Below are 18,459 nucleotides of genomic sequence, written 5' to 3' on the forward strand. Positions count from 1 at the left end.
TTCACAGGTCTGATCACCTTTATTGCTTTAGGAATCATAATTCCTTACAAATCAAAATTATCTCATTTTATTTTCTATTTTGCTACCACAGCTGAGAAATAACTGGATGTTTTCACATGATTATGCAGCTTACATGGCAGACCTTGCTCCTAATCAGTGTCAGTTCAGAGTCCACCGTTTTCTATGTGATGTTGCATTATGTTTCCCGACAAGTAGTTTTAACTGTACTGAATTTTGTATGATATTTAATGGCATTGTATACTTAGAGTCATGAAAGTTTTCTGCATTTCTTACATATTGGTCATTGTCCTTACTGCCTGGAACAACATTATTATTTCATTGGGAAACATCATATTCCTTTCTCTTCAACATCTCTTGCTTTATCAATAGCTTGAATAAAACAGGTCCTGGGAAAAAATGATATTTCTCTTTCATTCTGTGTCTCTGAGGATAATTTATCTCAGTAAGAAACTTCCTTTATATAAGTCACTGAAGTAATAGAGAAGGGCAAATATTTAAGAACTAGGTAGCAAAAAGTCATACTGTAACATAGGTACACAAAGGTTATAAGCCAAAACTGTGCCCAAAGGCTAATGATGACCAAACTCTAATCATTGAAAAGAGGACATAACAAAACTACTGCTCATGGCATGTGTGCAAAGATGTCTACAATTTATTCCCTAAATATTGAGGTGACTACAAATATAAAATATAGGAGAGAGTGACGGAGAGGTTCACATTTTGTGCATCCCTCAGGTCACTTTGTTGCCTCATGACATCCTCACTCCTCCTCTTCTATCTTCTTGCCATGAAACTCCCGGCTTTTCACACGGAGCTTGTTGACCTGGGACTCTGCAATGTCAGCCCGCTCCTCGGCTTCCTCCAGCTCGTGCTGGATCTTGCGGAATTTGGAGAGGTTGACATTGGACAGTTCCTCCTGTGCGGGGAGAGGGAGTCGGTGGTGAGGAGCCCAGGGCAGGGGTTTCACTCCTCCTGCGCCTCGTCCTTGCGGGGCTGCGGCTCTTCCCTGGGGGAAGGCAAAACCTCCATCCCCCACCCACCACCGCCTACACGGAAGCCTCACACAGACCTCCTCATCCTCCCTTATTCAGGGCCCCACTGTGACAAGCCTCAGCGGCACTGTGTCCCTCCTGAGGAGCAATTCTGTCACTTGGATTTGTCATTTCTGGACTTATTCCCCCATTATTGATGCCCAACTATCAGTGTGGCTTAGCAGGTGGAGAAAGACCCTGAAACCCTCTGCTTTTGGTCTGTAGCAGAGACTCAGGAACTTCTCAGTCAGTAGGTGAGAGCCCTGGGTTTGTTTAGTCTGACTTTCTGTATCAAACAGGCCGCAGAACTTCCCTCAGTTCATCCCTGAGCACAGGGTGCCCAGAACTCTGCAAGGCCTCGTGGTGTGGCCAAGACTTGGCAGTTCCTCTCATGCCCCTTTCCTGGGATTTGTACTCATCTCAACGAGCATGCTGCCCCGCTGGAAGGTGACTCTTGCCCAGTCTTCAAGCAATACTTACAGCCTCCTCAGCTTGCCTCTTGTAGGATTTCACCTTCGTCTGCAGCTTGTCCACCAGGTCCTGAAGCCTGAGAATATTCTTCCGGTCTTCCTCAGACTAGAGTGGTTTGTAAGCAGCAAACAGAATGAATTATTGGTTCTGCGTCGTGTGTGGTTAACAGTTCCCCTTGGGGATGGTGTGTGCAAAATTCGACTACTTGTGAGAAAGCTCTGTCAGCCCAAGGAGGCCTCCTGCCTTACCTGGTAGGTCAGCTCCTTCACCCTCCTCTCGTACTTGCGCACGCCCTTCACGGCTTCAGCGCTGCGCTTCTGCTCAGCGTCAACCTCCGCTTCCAGCTCCCTCACCTGCAATGAGAAGCCCGACTTTGGAGCTTCCGTGCTGCTTACTTACATGACACGTTCTCTCACGCACAACTCAAAGCCCTACGCACTCTGGCCTCCAGCTTCTGGATTTGCTTCTTGCCTCCCTTCAGTGCCAACTGCTCGGCCTCATCCAGACGGTGCTGCAGGTCCTTCACCGTCTGGTCCAGGTTCTTCTTCATCCTCTCCAGGTGGGCACTGGTGTCCTGCTCCTTCTTCAGCTCTTCGGCCATCATGGCTGCCTGAAGGGAGCAAAGGGTGAAAGCCATTTTGGGGTTGGAGACATTTGGGGGAGAACACATCCACCATTAGCAGTGAAAGGAGCCCCCAGCTCACATCTGTGATGGCCTTCTTGGCCTTCTCTTCAGCATTGCGGGCTTCCTGGATTGTATCCTCCATTTCACCCTGAATTTGCACAATGTCTGTTTCCAGCTTCTTCTTGGTGTTGATCAAGCTGGTGTTCTGTGCAAAGGCAAAGACATGTTTTTTACAGTTAGAACTAATGCCTCCACTTCAGGAGCTGAAACTGTGAGTATTGTTTATGAAAGACGTTAATGCAGGAGTCTTCTTTAGAGCCACAGCAGCAAACCAGAGAGGGGTGGCTGGCTGGACCGGCCATAGTTACGGCATGGCTTTTCAGGACTGTATATGGTAGTCACTTCCAAGAGGCATAGCAGTTGGATTCTGTGATATCCCTGGCTAATGGGACTCATTTCATGCAGAGTGCCTGACCTGGGTATGGAGGAGCTGCACACGTTCAGTGGCATCCAGGAGCTCCTGCTCAGCCACTTTCCGAGACCGCTCCGTCTGCTCCAGGGCTGCCCGTAGCTCCTCAACTTCAGCCTGCAGCAGGTTTGCTCTGCGCTCCACCATGGCCACCTGCTCCTTCAGGTCCTCCTGTGTCCTGAGAGCATCGTCCAAGTGGATCTGGGTATCCTGTAAAAGAGAGGAAAGAGACATTATAAGGTGGCACAACACTCCTGGGTCTTAAAAATGTAAGGTAGACATTCTTCTATATGCATCTTTGCGGAACAGACCTTGAGCACTGCCTGCGTGTTTCTCAGGTTCTTTTGTGCCTCTGCAGCCACGCGGTTGGCATGGCTCAGCTGGATCTCCATTTCGTTCAGGTCTCCCTCCATCTTCTTCTTCAGCCGCAGGGCTTCGTTCCTGCTCCTGATCTCGGCGTCCAGGGTGCTCTGCATGGACTCCACGATTCGGAGGTGGTTTCTCTTCATCTGGTCAATCTCCTCATCTTTCTCTGCGATCTTCCTGTCAATCTCAGATTTCACCTGGTTGAGCTCAAGCTGGAGGCGCAGGATCTTCCCCTCTTCATGTTCCAAGGAGGCCTGGACAAGTCAGCAGGAACAGTGGCTCAAACTACTGCTTCCTTTCTAAGTAGTCTCTTATGCAGTACCTCGTGAAATCTGGGCTTGCTTTCCTGCCATGTCTGCAAATAACTACTCCCATACTTTCAGTCTGGACACCATTTCTTAGCACCTACCTCAGCTTCCTCCAGGGAGGCTTGCAGTTCAGATTTCTCCTGCTCAATCTGCTTCTTGATTTTCTCCAGCTCATGAATCGCCTTTCCTCCCTCTGCAATCTGCTCCGTGAGGTCGGAAATCTCCTCTGCAAGGAAGGGTGAGAAGTGGCACGGTCAGGCTCAGAGCTGAAGCGGAAGGGCCCAGCCACACCAAGGTGACAAGTATCTTTGCAGACCTGCAGGCGGTAGTGGTGGGCAGGGAGAAAGCCCTGCCAGGAGCAGAGGGCCAGGCACTTACGCTGCAAGTTCTTGTTCTCCCGCTTCAGCGTTTCCAGGTGGTCCAAGGACTCCTCATAGGCATTCTTCATCTTAAAGAGCTCCGTGCTGAGAGAGCGAGACTCCTTCTGGGAGGCTTCCAGCTCAGCCTGCGTTTCCTCATACTTCTGCTTCCATTCTGCCAGGATCTGAAGAGAAACGGGGCGTCAGTATGCAGGTGGCAGTCGGGAGGACATGCTCTGCCCAGGAGCCCCGGGGCTGGAGCCCAAAGACCTTGTCAAAGTTCTTCTGCTTCTTATCCAGAGCCGCGCAGGCAGCATTAGATCGCTCCACGTCAATCATCAGGTCCTCCACTTCATTCTGCAGCCTCTGCTTTGTCTTTTCCAGGGAGGCACATTTGGCATTCACAGCCTCAACGTGTTCCTCTGCATCCTGCAGGCGCTGTGCCAGCTTCTTCCTGGCAGGAGATAAGCAGAGCTCCGGGTTAGAACGTAGAGCAGAGACAATTTTCACAAGAGGGCAGTTGGCCACCTTGGGGGCTTCGAGACTAGTGCTTTTCACAGTGTTCCAAGATTACAAGAAGCCTAAAGCATCTACCAAGACTTTTTCCTAGCACTTACTGATTATTTGTCATGTCTCAGCATTTCTAGCCATAAAGGCTCCATTTGTCCTTCTAATCCACACTTTTTCCACACCAAACTCTTCCTTTCTCTCCCTCTCCTCCCTCTACCACAATGACACTATATCGCTGCCTTCATCCCACCCCTGTCCTAATGCACTCGAAGACGCTCCAATTTCCCTGACAGGCTCAGCCTTCTCCAGCCATTCCGCATCCCGTGTCCCACGTACTTGGCCTCCTCCAGCTCCTCCGTGCGCTGGATAGCATCCGTCTCGTATTTGGTTCTCCACTGGGCCACCTCGCTGTTGGCCTTGGACAGGGCGCGCTGCAGCTCCCCCTTGGCTTCCTGCTCCTCCTCGTATTGTTCCCGCAGCAAGTCACAGTCGTGGCGAGCTGACTGCAAGGCGTGGGCCAGGGCGTTCTTGGCCTGCGGGGACATTGGGATTGGTAACCTGAATACTTGACTTGAGATGTCTCTTGACAGTGAAGCTGACAGTGAAATTAGAATGAAACACTAATTAGGCAAATGCAAAGCTGGGAGATAATGAACATCAGCTTGATCAGGACGTGTTAGTGACAGGTGCTCTGGGGAAAGTAACCTGCTGTCTCTGTAATATGTGTCTGACTCCTGTCTTAGAGAGTATGGTAGAATCTCTGCAAGCCTTGTGGATGGCTTCCTCCAGCATCAAAATCATTACACTTCCTTTCCTCTCTGGCTAATGAGCAGGGGGCATGTGCATTACTGGTGTTCCCTCCAGCTCTACATGTGTTTGGGGAAGGAATGTTGCAGTAGAGTCATTCCAGACCTTTATTTCTTCCTCTAAATGTCTCTTGAGTTCTTCAATTTGCTGGGTAAATCCTTGCTTGCCCCTAGACAGCTGAGAAATCAGGGCATCTTTTTCCTCCACCTGGCGTGAATATTCACCTGGGAAGAGCAAAGGGGGAAAAGTCACCTGGTTATGAATAATGTAACAATTTTTGCCTGTAAACACATGCAGTCATGAGTAGCCCGTAGAGGTCATATCAGCCGTAACTTTGCACACTGTGTTATCCTCATGGCATGCAGGTCTTCCTCAGGAATGAGGAAATGTCACCTGATTCCGTCTGCAGACGAGCTCTTTGAGTATTGAGGTCATTGATCATGCGCTGATTCTGCTCCTCCTTAGTTTTAATCTCACTCAGCTGGTCTTCCAGAGTGCGGCACATCTTCTCCAGATTTGCCTACCGAGCCAGAACAAGGAGGAGAGGAAATGAACACCTGGACTCTGCCTTATCCTCACAGCACGGACTTTGTTATGAAAACGTGGCTGGCAGATGTAGCCTGTGTGCCATAGTTTGTCCCTGTGGGCATGCTCCACTGCAATCCCGTACCTTGGCTTTGGAGACAGACTCCATGTTACTGGCCAAGTCGTCAATCTCCATCTTCAGCTCACTCTTCTCCTTCTCCAGCTTCTGCTTCACGCGTTGCAGGTTGTCGATCTGCTCCCCAAGCTCAGCTGTGCTGTCCGCGTGCTTCTTCCGCAGGGCGGCAGCCGTGGCTTCGTGCTGCAGCGTGGCCTCTTCGAGGTCACGGCGCATCTTCTGAAATTCTGCCTCACGCTTCTTGTTCATCTCGACCTGAGCTGCTGTAGCCCCTCCTGCTTCTTCCAGGCGCTCGCTGATCTCCTCTAGCTCCCTCGAGAGGTCAGCCCGATGCTTCTCTGCTTTTGCCCGAGAGGTTCGCTCTGCCTCAATTTCCTCCTCCAGTTCCTCGATACGAGCCTGGGGAACATTAGGGACCCTTCACACCCATGCCCTCCTCCTTCCTGACCTCAGACTGGTGAGAGGGGGCCAGGGACAGAGGCTTGCCTGCAGCTCCTTGATCTTCTTCTGTAACTGCATGCCCAGGGCTTGCTCATCCTCGATTTTGCTCTGGATCTGGCTGATTTCAAAGTCTTTCCTGTGGGCAAAGCAAACCGTGTCAGAGCTCAAAGAGGAAAGACAAGTGCACCAGCCCAGCACTCAGGTGCCCCACAGCCACACTTACTTCTTCAGTTTCTCATCCAGCTGCTGCTTATCATTTTCCAAGTCCATTATGCTGTCATGGGCCAGCTTCAGGTCTCCTTCGAGTTTCCTCTTGGCTCTCTCAAGGTCCATGCGCAGTTTCTTCTCTTGCTCCAAGGACCCTTCCAGCTAAAACAAACAGGACCATCATTGCTCCATCAGTCAGGTTTAACTCTATTACCTGTCCTGGTTTTGCTGTACACCTCTGTGCTTACGTCATCCACTTGCTGCTCCAGCTTGGTCTTAGCTTTGGTCAGCGTATTGACTTTGTCCTCTTCTACCTGCAGGTCATCCAGTGTCTGCTGATGGGCCTCTTGGAGGGCTTTCTTCTCTTTTGTCAGCTTGGCAATGGTCTCATCCAGGGCTGCCATCTCCTCTGTCAGGTTTTTCACCTGGTAATTGCAAGCAAGTGCCAAAAGACTGTGTAGAAGACTTGACTGTTAGTGCAGTGACCTTTTCACTTTGCAGTGTTTAGCCAGGAGCTTGGTTTTTATCTTGCATGCCTAGCTGCCCTGCAGTGATGCTCCTGGCATGTTCCAAACCTAGCTTTGTTCTGAGGATACCAGGCTGATGTGAGAGGCATCTCTCCCTTCCCCCTTATTGTGACTGTCTGTGCGTGTACCTTGTTTTCAGTGGCATGCTTTTCCTTTTCCACTTTGGCCAACGTTAACTCAAGATCATCAATATCTTTCTTCAGCTCTGAGCATTCATCCTCCAGTTTCCTCTTCTTGGCTGTCAGCTCAGCATTAATTTCCTCCTCATCCTCAGCCCTTTCAGTCACCTCCTTTATTTTGGCTTCCAGCTGGATTTTGGTTTTGATGAGCTGGTCACATCTTTCCTCAGCATCAGCCAAGCTGTCTGCTTCCTGGTGGGGAGACACAGATTTTTATGGGTTGCAAGGTTTTGAAGTTTCTCTGCTCTGTCTTCTGTATCACAGAGTAGTCACGTGTTAAAATGGAGGCAGAAACAGGCCCTCCACTCCAGCAACAGGAAGGTCTTGCCCAGTGGCTACCGGGAAACCCTGTCCCCTGGAATCAGCATTGACTCTAAATTCATTTTGTCTCTTCAAAATGCCTCGTAGGGAGGGTAATTGACAGAAATAGTATTCAATATCTTTTTCTTTTTAATTGACTCGTCACAAACGTTAGAATATTTGCAGAGTAAAGGCTTTGTGAAAATAATTTACTGGCGAAAGCGGTGTTTTGTTTGGTGTGAAGAAACTGCCTTCTCCTAATTGAGCTTGAATGGGAAGTATCCATGTTTTGGAAAGTAATCAGTGCCTTCAAGTGTAGCTCTAAGTAGGCCAAGTGGGTCCTTCTCAGGTTTGCCTTTACTCTGATAGACAGATACTCTGCTTTGAAAGTTGAGTAGCTGGAGATACTTCCCTTCCAGTTCAGAGCTCTGCTGTGGGTTACACGTTGGCGAGTGCTACATGGCTCTTTCCCCAGACAGCAAGAATGCCAGGTGTCACGTGGGGCTGCCATGAGACACATCATGCCCCTGCCTGTACCTGTTTCCTCAAAGCTAGTGTGTCTCAGGGTGTGTGATTTAGATTTTTTTCTGATGAACATTAGTCAGCTTCCTGCAAGTCTCTGCTTAGGGTAAGAAGCATTCTGGCTGCATATTGTTCTTCTCCCAGGGACAAATGAACGGTGATTACTCACAGCCTGCACTTGGAGCTGCAGATCATTCTTCTCCTGCAGCAGGGCCACCATTTTCTCCTCCAGCTCCTTCCTCTTTGCCTCAGACTTTGCAAGTTCTTCCTTGGTTTTCTCAAACTCCTCCTTCATGTTGGCCATCTCCTTCTCAGATTCTGCACTCTTCAGCAAGGGCTTGATCTTGAAGAACAGCTTCATCCAGGGCCAGTGCTTCACGTTCATGAATGCTCGGACATTGTACTGGATACAGAAGATGGATTCCCTGAAATGAAATTCACGTGTATATTGCATAGCTTTGGTGTTATGAACTTAAACTTCATTAGTCAAGTACCACGAGAACAAACTTAATTTGAGAAACGTCTACCTCCTTTCCACCATTCTCCGATACTCCACTCTCATCAGGAAGCCTCTGCACCTGGCTTGTGTGCGAGTGATTATTTCTGCCAGCTTGTCATCTCTCATCTCCTCCAGGAGCCCCAGCAGTCCAGCTTTGAAGAACACCTTGAGAAAGGAAATGTTACAGCATGTTATTGTCAGGTAGTACAGAACAGAGGCACAGAGTGTTTCAGGATCCTTACAGAGCTTAATGGCCATGACCAGGCTCCATTTGGGCCCCCTCTCAAACCGTCTGCCTACAGGCCTACAAGTCTAAGCATTTGGTCCCTGTCTGAGCTGTGTGGTATGTGTTCTGGTTTCCAGCTCAGCCACAGCCTCAGCCACACCTATGACTGATATAGGACCCCAGTGAGCTCTACCATGACCTGTAGACTTATTCCCTGGCTTGCTTTTTGACCAATCTCATTGCTGTGGATCTGTCCAGGAATTAATGAATAGTGCTAGGGCCTTGTTAGCCTACCTATATCTAACCCTGAGCAATCTTAAAGACCAAGGTTTTATGGCTTCACCTCAGACCTTCCTTCTTGTCACAAACATTCCTGATGATCTGGGCTCTTGGTTGAACCTGATTACCATTCCAGGGTCTTCCCCAGTTGCCTTGATTGACTACTTTTGGGATGGGCACTTGCTATTAAGGCTTCTACCCTGCCAGCTCTGTTATTGTGTTGTGCTCTCTGCCAATGATGAAGGAGCCCACCCTTACCTCTTCCCGACAAACTTTTAACAGAGAACATATTTCTACCTTGGTGTGACCAAATCTATATTGGGTGTGATCCACATCAATGGACCCAAGGAGCTTTTCTGAGGCCTTCTTGCTGTCCATGAACTGTCCCTCTGGGATAGCACTTGCATTAAGCACTCTGTATCTGCAGAATAAAAAAGACATGAAGAAATCCCCATCACTGCAACAACCACTGTGAATGAAGCCCACAGCTTCCTCAGACTGTCTCACTGAACTGATCTCATGCCTGGAGACAGTTCGTCCTTCTAGAACAGGATACGGAGAGTGTTTCTACTATTAACTCTAAGAACAAGAGAATCCAGATCTCAACAGTGTCGTATCATGAAGTGATGATGAAACATTTCTATATTACTGCTGAGTACCAATTTAAAGTAAAAGTTTCAAGTACATGATACACAGGGTCTTCAGCTTGGTCTGAATGGGCACAAAGGTGGAGCACTCTTACCTCTGTTTGAAGTCAGCATACAGGACTCTGCTGGGGAATCCTTTCCTGCAAATTCTGATCCCTTCCAGCACACCATTGCACCGCAGCTGATGCAGCACCAGCTCATGCTCCATAGCACCTAACAAACACCATCGTTAGGGACTACCCCGTTGTTTGACACTCAGGAGAAGAGCTTCTTAGCTTGAGTTTTTATCCTATTGGCTCCCCTTACCAGGTGTTTTTGTTTCATTTGGGATGATGCATCGTACAAAATGGGGGTGAGTGCTTCTCAGGTTAGCCATCAGCTTGTTTAAATTCTCCTGTGAGATCATGAAATGAAGTTTATATTATCAAGTGTAAGTACTAGAAGTTTAATAATGGACACATCAAACTGAGTGTTTCAGGAGCAAACCTGTCTTCTCTAAAACACCTTGCAGAACTCCCAGAGGGAAATTTGGAAACTGAAGGCTCACAGATTTTTGGTTTTGAAATTCTTTTGTAGAATAATGGTTAGTATTACTTTCCTTGATCTTCTTATACAAATACAGAGCTGCTATCTCACAGATTTTCTTCCACCTGGTATTTCTTGTGGTACTTAATCATTTTAAGTGGATGATATATAGTTTTGGTTACACATGAGTAGCATCTAAATTAGCAGATAAGTCCTTTTTAAATAGATGGAATATTTCTATAGCCCATATAAATTTACTTTTTTAACAGTAATTCAATCTCCCTAAATATCTCCACTTCAGAAAAATGGAAATTTAAAACTGACCTCAAAAATTATTAACATTCATTCTCTTTCCCCACTGAAATTACAATATTGACATACAATCTTACAATCTCAAGGCAATTATTGTGCTTTTGATGTTTAAATTTTTACTTTTAAAATCTACAGTGTGACAATACTGAAAATCCTCATAGATTTGTAAAACAGATATGGTAAGTATCTCTGAAATCTCCGGAACAGATTTTGTGGAAGTTCAGCTGATTTGTTATTCATTCCAAGTCTAAGCAGGTGAACTTCATCCTTGGAGATTTTTGTAGAATATACAAAAAAAGGAATAGCAAAACTAAGTCAGGTGGAAGAAATCAGCAAAAATAGGGTGCAATGCCAATAGTTAATGGGAAAAAAAAGATTAAGACAATTGTCTAGGGAGTTCCAGGAGGCTGACAATATCGTTCTCACTCCTTAATTGAAAAGAAGAACATGCAAGGAATGAAGTAGATTTTTTGTGGTGTTCAAGGTAGTTCTGTAATTTCCAGGAAGAGCAAGGGAAAGATTTTCAAGAATGACAAGACTTATGTCCAAAACTAAAACAGACTTTTCAAATTAATAATACAATTACTCTCCGTTTTAAAAAAAATTATAAACTCTATACTTGCCCGGAAAAGAGCTGAGACAGTCTGGAAGGAAGAACCCTTCTTCTTGCCACCCTTTTTGCCACCACCACCACCCTCTGTGAATGGAAGAAAAGAAGTATTAAAATATGGATGTTGCATATTGGAGCCTACAGATGACAAAACTTTAAATGCTTAATGTTCACTTCTTTAAGCCTGTGTCAACATTGTCCCACACTGAAAATAAATTTGTTTTCACAAAGCTGACCTGCATCTGCTCCACCATAGGAGGCAAAGAGTAAGGCCAATGTTTTCAGGGATGATTTCTGGTACAACCCAATGACAGTTTCATTCAGGGGATCCTTGTTCTTCTCAAGCCAGCCAGTGATGTTGTAATCCACTGTGCCAGCATAGTGCACCAGGGAGAAGTGGGCCTCAGCCTTGCCTTTGGCAGGCTTGGGCTTCTGGAAGTTGTTGGACTTGCCCAGATGCTGGTCATAGAGCTTGTTCTTGAAAGAGGTGTCAGTTGCCTTGGGGAACATGCACTCCTCTTCCAGGATGGAGAAGATGCCCATGGGCTGGAAGGTACCACAAGAAGTAACAGAGAAAAATTATAACGATGTGAAACGTGTGCTATAAACATCAAAGATAGCAGGGTATTGCTGGTAGCATCTCCGCCTGGGTAAGGGCCTGAGTTTGTTGGGAGTTGTTCTCAGACAGGGAGCCTGTTTCTGCCTTCCACTGACGTCCTGCAGCCTGTCTTCACAGGACTAGTAAGAATGTCTGTCTTGTTCAGGTTAGAATGCTGAGTAGAATTAAAGGGAGAAGTGGTAAACAGAAAAATAATTGGGAAAACATCTGGAAGAGTCTCATTTGATTTGAGAAATCAGGCGAGATGATATTTATTTCCCAAATTTCTACCTGGAATCCTGATTTGTGTCTTCAGAGGAAAAAGGAAAGGAGATTGACTCCAGGGGTTTTCAAGAAGTCTGTTGGAGGGAGTCCAGGCTATTTTTCCCATGCTTGAAGACCAGGTAAAACAAGATTGATGGCACAGATTCTCATTTCCTAGAGTACTCTTCCCCAGACTAAAATCAATTTTGGTGCAATATATCTTGTTTAACTGACACTGAATGCCTGGCCGCGAGTTCTATCTGAGCTGAATGTGGCTCAGAAACATCAGAGAAATTCAAAATACTTCATACGCTTGCACAGAACAGGTACCTTCTCAATGAGCTCAATGCAGGCAGCCAGGTCCATGCCAAAGTCAATGAACTCCCATTCAATTCCCTCCTTCTTGTACTCCTCCTGCTCCAGCACAAACATGTGGTGGTTGAAGAACTGTTGCAGTTTCTCGTTGGTGAAGTTGATGCACAGCTGCTCAAAGCTGTTGAACTGCCCAAAGCAAGAAGAGGTGCACAGGTTCTCAAGGTGTGCAAATTCCACCGGGTTTTGCTAGCAGTCTCCTAATGCTGTCTGAAGTGCCCCAGCTGAGACATCACTCCTAACTGTACTGTAACTGCATGTGTTTCCTTAGCAGGACTTCTGTGGTAAAGTCTACTGTCCTTGAAGGATTTTATTTTTATTACTTTTGAAATCAAGGTAAAAGTAATCGTCCTTTTTTACTGTGTTACTCAAACGCAAATCCTTCAGTAACTTCAGCTGTGGCACCGTGTAGGTGTCTCAGTTCTCTGACCACCCAGAGAGTGGAAACATCCTCAGGGTCCCACCCAAGAATGCCTCTGTCCTCAGATCAACAGTCAGGGGGTTTCTCTGCTCTGACACAGAAGTCCTAGCATCATCACTGCATTCACAACACCAGAAACATGCTGTGAACTTCCCCATAGCACTACCCTTTCCGTGGCTTTTCCAAGAGCACCCACACCTGTGGCCTACATCTGTGTGAGCCTTAGTCCTAAAGCTGTCTCTTTGTTTGCAAAGCCTAAGACCCAAGGCCCCCTTAAGGGCCTCTGAGACCAATTGTCAGAAAGCAGAGCTTTCTTCTACCTCTTGACGTTAGAATCAAAGTCTCTGTTAGCAAAGCCATTTGAGGGTGCTACTGTGACAGAGAAGGGGGGGGAGGGAGGGGAGGTTCTAGGAACTGCAGATGAGGAGGATAAAGTTCTGAATCTGCTTAAAAAGAAGTGTGTTTCTGAGTCCTCATGACACCTCCCTACCCCTCCCTTGACTGTGGTGCCAAATCCCTGTTCCTTACATCAAAGATCTCAAAGCCAGCAATGTCCAGGACACCAATGAAGTACTGTCTGGGCTGCTTCGTATCCAGCTGCTGGTTGATGCGAATAACCATCCACAAGAACATCTTCTCAAACACAGCTTTTGCCAGAGCACCCACTGAATTGTTCACCTAGAGCACAGAAGAAAGAAACAGACTTACTTCCTAGAGTCAAAGAAGAATGCTCAAGTACTCTTTCAAGGCATGTATTGTCAACCTCCAGGTTTTACCTGTGACACAGTTTGACCTTTGGTCACAAATTCATTCCCGACCTTGACTCGGGGATAGCACAGGGCTTTGAGCAATTCAGCTGAGTTTAGGCCCATCAGGTAGGCAGCTTTGTCTGCCACTAAAGAGGGAGAGAGAGAAGCATTTATCTTTGAACAATGGCTAGAATTTGGTCAGTGTGTATAACTGCTGTTCATGTTCTAGAAATGGAAAAGTATTGGTCTGGTCTCATACATAAGCTCTGTGAAGGAATATAAATTCTGGAAGCCAATGATGGCCTCCTTTGAAGGCAAGACCTGGTAAGGGTTGTATATGAACTGTTTGAGTCTGGAAGTTCCCAGAGGAACTCCAAAAGCCTCTGAGAATTCATGAGATATGCATGCAGCACCTTCCTTTCCTGTGGAAAGTGGTTTTCTGCATAGCAAAGAATGCAGGGTTGAGTTCACCAAAATATGATTGCACATCATGGTGACATAGTGGTTGAAGGCTTTGCAGAGAGAGTAGTACTCTGTGTTGAAGTTCCCCCTTCCAGGCTGTGTGCATTTGGGGAGTATTCATTAGATAAAATAATGGTACTTCCCATGATCAGGGAAGCACCTCTGAGGATAGATAGACAACGAACAAAAATTTTTTTCCTCAGAATTTTACGCGGTGATTGGGACCAACAAGCGGCCTGTCATTAGAGGCTAACATATCACCTCTGCAAACAGAGAAGTGCTTTGAACAAGCCAGCTGTTGAGTTTGCTGATACCTTCTGTGCCATCGGGCTCTGCCTGCTCTTCTCGTTGTTTCTGCTTGAATTTCAGGTTCCCGTAGTGCATGACAGCCCCCGTCAGCTTGTAGATGGCGGTCTTTTCATCAGCAGTGAAGCCCAGGATGTCGATGGCACTCTGCAGAAAAAACAAAGAATTAAAATCCGGGTCCTTAGTAGGTCACCTAGGTCACCTTTGAGACTTGTACACTAGGTACCTTTTTGCTGTGTCACTTACATCTGTAGCCATGAGCTCCTCCTGGTCATCAATGCTGGGAACAGTGACCTCACCTTGACTCACATAGTGGAAATCAAAAGGGTTGGTGCTAATAAGGAGCATGTCTGAAAGCAGGAAGAGGCAAGGCATAGGCTTAGTTTTGCCAACCAGGTAACAGAGGGAACTGTTGCTCAGCAATCATCCTCAAAAGGACATCATGATCCTTCCTACCAATTAGCTCTGGCTTCTTGTTGGACATGATCTGATAAAATATGTGGTAGCTTCTTTCTGCCTTGAGCTGGAAAGTGACTCTGGACTTCTCCAGCAGATCTGGCAAGGAGGGTGGGAAGAGTTAGGCACGGGAACGCACGTGGAGCTGGGAATTTAGGAAAGAATGGGATCAGGCCAGGAGAGCGTCTTACAGGTTTCAATGTCGGCAGAAGCCAGTTTGCCTGTGGCCCCAAAGTGGATTCTGATGAATTTGCCCTGTTAAGGGGAAAAAGAAGCATTTCAGCCTCGGCACATTTCATTGCCATCTCCTTATGTGAGAACACCACTAGCCCATCATCACTGCTGTTATAAGGAGGGGGCATTTTGGTCCAAAGCAACAACTTACAAAGCGGGAGGAGTTGTCGTTCCTCACGGTCTTGGCATTTCCAAAGGCCTCCAGCAGTGGGTTAGCGCTGATGATTTGATCCTCAAGCGTTCCCTGCAGAATGATCATTATTCAGTTACAGCGTTTAGTTGACATAGCAATTACATGTTGAGAATTCTGTCTGTTCTTCCTCACTCACTTGCATTTTGCCTGGCTGCTCCTCCTTCTTCTTCTCCCCACTCGCTGCAATTGTTGCAAAGTACTGGATGACACGCTTTGTGTTCACAGTCTTCCCGGCACCGGATTCTCCGCTGTGAAACCGAAGAGAGAAGCAGAGAGCGTGTGGTCAGGCGGGAGGTCCCCCAGCACCGGGCAGCCCCACAGGAACCCGAGAAGGGATCTACATACGTGATCAGGATTGACTGGTTCTCACGATCTGTGAAAGAGGTAGCATGAAATACAGTGTTAGTGACATTACTGAGTAATATATAATACAATGCATGTGACAAACACAAGCAGTGTTTTAGAGAGCTTATTTTATATTGTATTATATGGAAAGGGCTCGAGTTATCAAAGTTTGGGTTTCTTCAATGTTCCTTTCACCTCTGGGGTATTAATTTAAACTCATTTTTCAGTCGTTGAAATATGACATTTCTTCTTAATTTAACCAATATTTCTTGTCAATCTCTGTATGAAATGAATACTTATACAAGAAGGCCTGTAACTTTCCAGTGACCTCAATTAGCCTGGAGGATTATCTTCCTCAGAGAATTCTGTTATAGACTCTGGAAGATTTTGGTACGAAAGAACTCCCTGTAGAATTCACAGAGATTAATATATCTCATTTCTTATGTGTCTTTTTACGGTCCCAGCAAATATAACTAATTGCTTATACATCAGTGAGTCCTTAATAAATTTAAGAATCTTAGAGCAGTTTATACCTGTTTGCCTTTAACAAAATACATTTTGAAATTTCTGATTAATTAGATTTCATCTCTAAATAACCAGGAATTGTAGCCACTAACTGTATGGAACAAAAGCAATCTTATCTCCCCCTTGTCTAACTAATTTGTACAAGTGTAGAGATTTAATCAATGTTAGAAATGTTTAAACAATATTTTCTTCCTCCTTTTCCATTTTTCCTTTTCACCAGTGAATTCAAAAGAATTAATTTTTTCTGAGATGAGAAAAAATGTACAGGTTTATTGTTTTAGTTGTTTTTTGTCTCAGATGTTTTCTATTCTTTTTATTATTTCTGTTGTTACAAGTCTGTTTTTAAAGGAACTAACTAGAGAAGGAAGAAAATAGCAAATGTGGAAAAAAAATGTTAAACTACTTGTTATTTATAAACCAGCACCAGTATTAAAAGTGGAAGTGGAAAAGGAGAAGAACCATTCAAATTATCATTCTCTTTTTATTCAATAATCAGGGATTTTTAAACAGTCAATATTATTATTATATGATGTTCAGTAATATCCCTGCAGAAACATGAAACAACTCTAGATGCATGACTATCAAATCATAGATTCCCTTCTGCATATTGCGTTTTTTGTGCACAGAATCTAGTCTTTTCTGGTCAAATAACTTTCACGTCTAAGAAGCAAATACATAATAGAGAACCATTAGCTAACAGCTAATTTGAAATAAAGTCATTTATCATTGTTTTCAGAGGGTGCAATTTTGCTGGGATTCTGACATCTTGTTCATTCCCAAGAAGCTGCAAATATTAGAATAACACTTGAAATTGAATCATTTGCTTTTTCAAACAATATCTTCATAAAGTCAAAACACCTAGAAATTAACTTACAGTATAGTTTTGGAAAATATTTATGAAATTGTTCTGATGTCTATTAATATTTTCTTTCACATTTTGTGCAAATCAGATCTCAATAACAGGTAGGGGAGAAGTTGTTTCACCTGACTTAATTCATCCTATTAATTGTTCTTCACTGTAACTTTTTCAGTGCTGTTTTCTGTATGCTATACATTAATGTTCTAAAAATAATTAAGACAGAACTGTGTCTCATGCATAATATCAGCAACTGTTAAAATAAGTTAATTAAAGGCTCATGCTGAGCTTTACACAAACAAATGTTTTTTTAAAAAAAAATGATGTTATATCACCATGAAGATGCTTCCAAACAACTCACCAGTCAGCATGAACTGGTAGGCATTGTCAGAGATGGAGAAGATGTGTGGGGGGGCCTCCTGGCGCTTCTTGCCTCGGTAGGCCAACACCACCTCCGGGTTGTACACCGGCAGCCACTTGTAGGGGTTGACAGTGACGCAGAAGAGACCCGAGTAGGTCTGTGAGGAAGGGAGACAGCACGTTGGCTTCCACCTACCCTGGCAGAGCAGTTCCTCCTCGCTGCCCAGAGGAAGACTGCTACTGGTACTTACGTAGATCATCCAGGCTGCGTAACGCTCTTTGAGGTTGTACAGCACAGCGGGTTCGTGGAGGTGGGTCATCATGGCCATGTCCTCGATTTTATCGTACTTGGGAGGGTTCATGGAGAAGATCTGATCTTCCTTCACGGTCAGGGTCTGTCAGAGGCAGACCATATGTCAGCTAAGAGTTCACAGTGACAATCAAATAGTGTCCTTCAGCCTTGTTTCTTACTCACCTCTCCACCTTCAGTCTTGACAGTCACCTTCCCTGATTCTTTGCTCTGGATTGTCCCTTTCACAAAGGATTCCTTAGGATGCACCACAAAGACCGATGACTTGGCATCGAAAGGCTTGTTCTGGGCCTCAATTCTCTCCTTTTCTGACTTTCGGAGGTAAGGAGCCGCCTCCCCAAAGGCGGCCATCTCAGCATCTGGAGAAGTCATGTCTGCACTTATACAGGAGTCACAGTCAGCAGAAGACTGTAGGAAAGAAGACATGTTGAGTCAGTGAGGCAACAGTTTTGTGTGGAAGAGATCTCCTGCAGTTTGTTCTCTTCAAATATATAAGTAGGTATAAACAAGTCAAAAGTTGGATTTAAAGTTCCCAGTCTTGACTGAAATTAATCCTTTGACATCTATCTATATAACAAAGTATAGAACAGTTCTTTGTTTTTGCAGTATTGTAGTGCAATTTAGCAGTATTATTTCAAATTTGCAAACTCTGGTGAATATGGATATTGCCATAACAGAGACTTCATATTAAATAAACCTTTGATTTTTTAAAATATGCTATGTGAAAGTGTCTGAAAGACTTCCTTGTCTGATAGCAAATAGTGGATATTCACTGGAAAATTTACTTGCTAGAAAAATACATCTTGCATTATGACGGATAGAAATGTCATTATTGGCTATTCGGCTTTCTAGAAGTCTTAAACTCTTGGATTTCTTCCTGTTCCTTAAAAGCTGGTAAATTTTCGTATTAATTCTGGTGGCAGAGGCTGGAAGTCAGTCACTGCTGTTCAAAAACATAGCAACTCATTTTGTGTTGCACAGCTATCCAGAGCTAATATATAAGCTGAAGAAAAAAAAGCTGCCTTCAAACCTAGAATAAAATCACTGGTCATAGAATCACAGAATCACAGAATCATTTAGGTTGGAAAAGAACCTGAAGTCCATGA

The 18,459-nt window shown here is 45.2% G+C and overlaps 1 protein-coding gene across 1 annotated transcript; it reads right to left on the reverse strand.

The window, feature by feature from the left end:
- Window positions 1-761: 761 nt before the first annotated feature.
- On the reverse strand, window positions 762-17,725 carry LOC141967951 (myosin heavy chain, skeletal muscle, adult). Its single transcript, XM_074922228.1, has 38 exons — window positions 17,519-17,725; window positions 17,295-17,438; window positions 17,045-17,201; window positions 15,303-15,330; window positions 15,094-15,205; window positions 14,916-15,008; window positions 14,722-14,785; window positions 14,531-14,629; window positions 14,321-14,424; window positions 14,083-14,221; window positions 13,334-13,452; window positions 13,086-13,235; window positions 12,095-12,265; window positions 11,139-11,448; window positions 10,916-10,989; window positions 9,762-9,849; window positions 9,551-9,668; window positions 9,106-9,229; window positions 8,332-8,468; window positions 7,974-8,229; window positions 6,932-7,174; window positions 6,525-6,701; window positions 6,293-6,438; window positions 6,115-6,205; window positions 5,638-6,027; window positions 5,361-5,487; window positions 5,073-5,191; window positions 4,497-4,693; window positions 3,921-4,104; window positions 3,670-3,835; window positions 3,393-3,517; window positions 2,929-3,237; window positions 2,624-2,827; window positions 2,228-2,353; window positions 1,963-2,133; window positions 1,772-1,876; window positions 1,533-1,628; window positions 762-937 (listed from the first exon to the last, which is right to left on the reverse strand). The coding sequence occupies exons 1-38, from the start codon at window positions 17,723-17,725 to the stop codon at window positions 782-784; spliced, it is 5,826 nt and encodes a 1,941-aa protein (XP_074778329.1). The 3' UTR covers window positions 762-781.
- Between the last annotated feature and the right edge of the window lie 734 nt (window positions 17,726-18,459).

This window comes from Athene noctua, chromosome 18 (genome assembly GCF_965140245.1).
Source record: "Athene noctua chromosome 18, bAthNoc1.hap1.1, whole genome shotgun sequence".
In the NCBI taxonomy this organism is placed as follows: domain Eukaryota; kingdom Metazoa; phylum Chordata; class Aves; order Strigiformes; family Strigidae; genus Athene; species Athene noctua.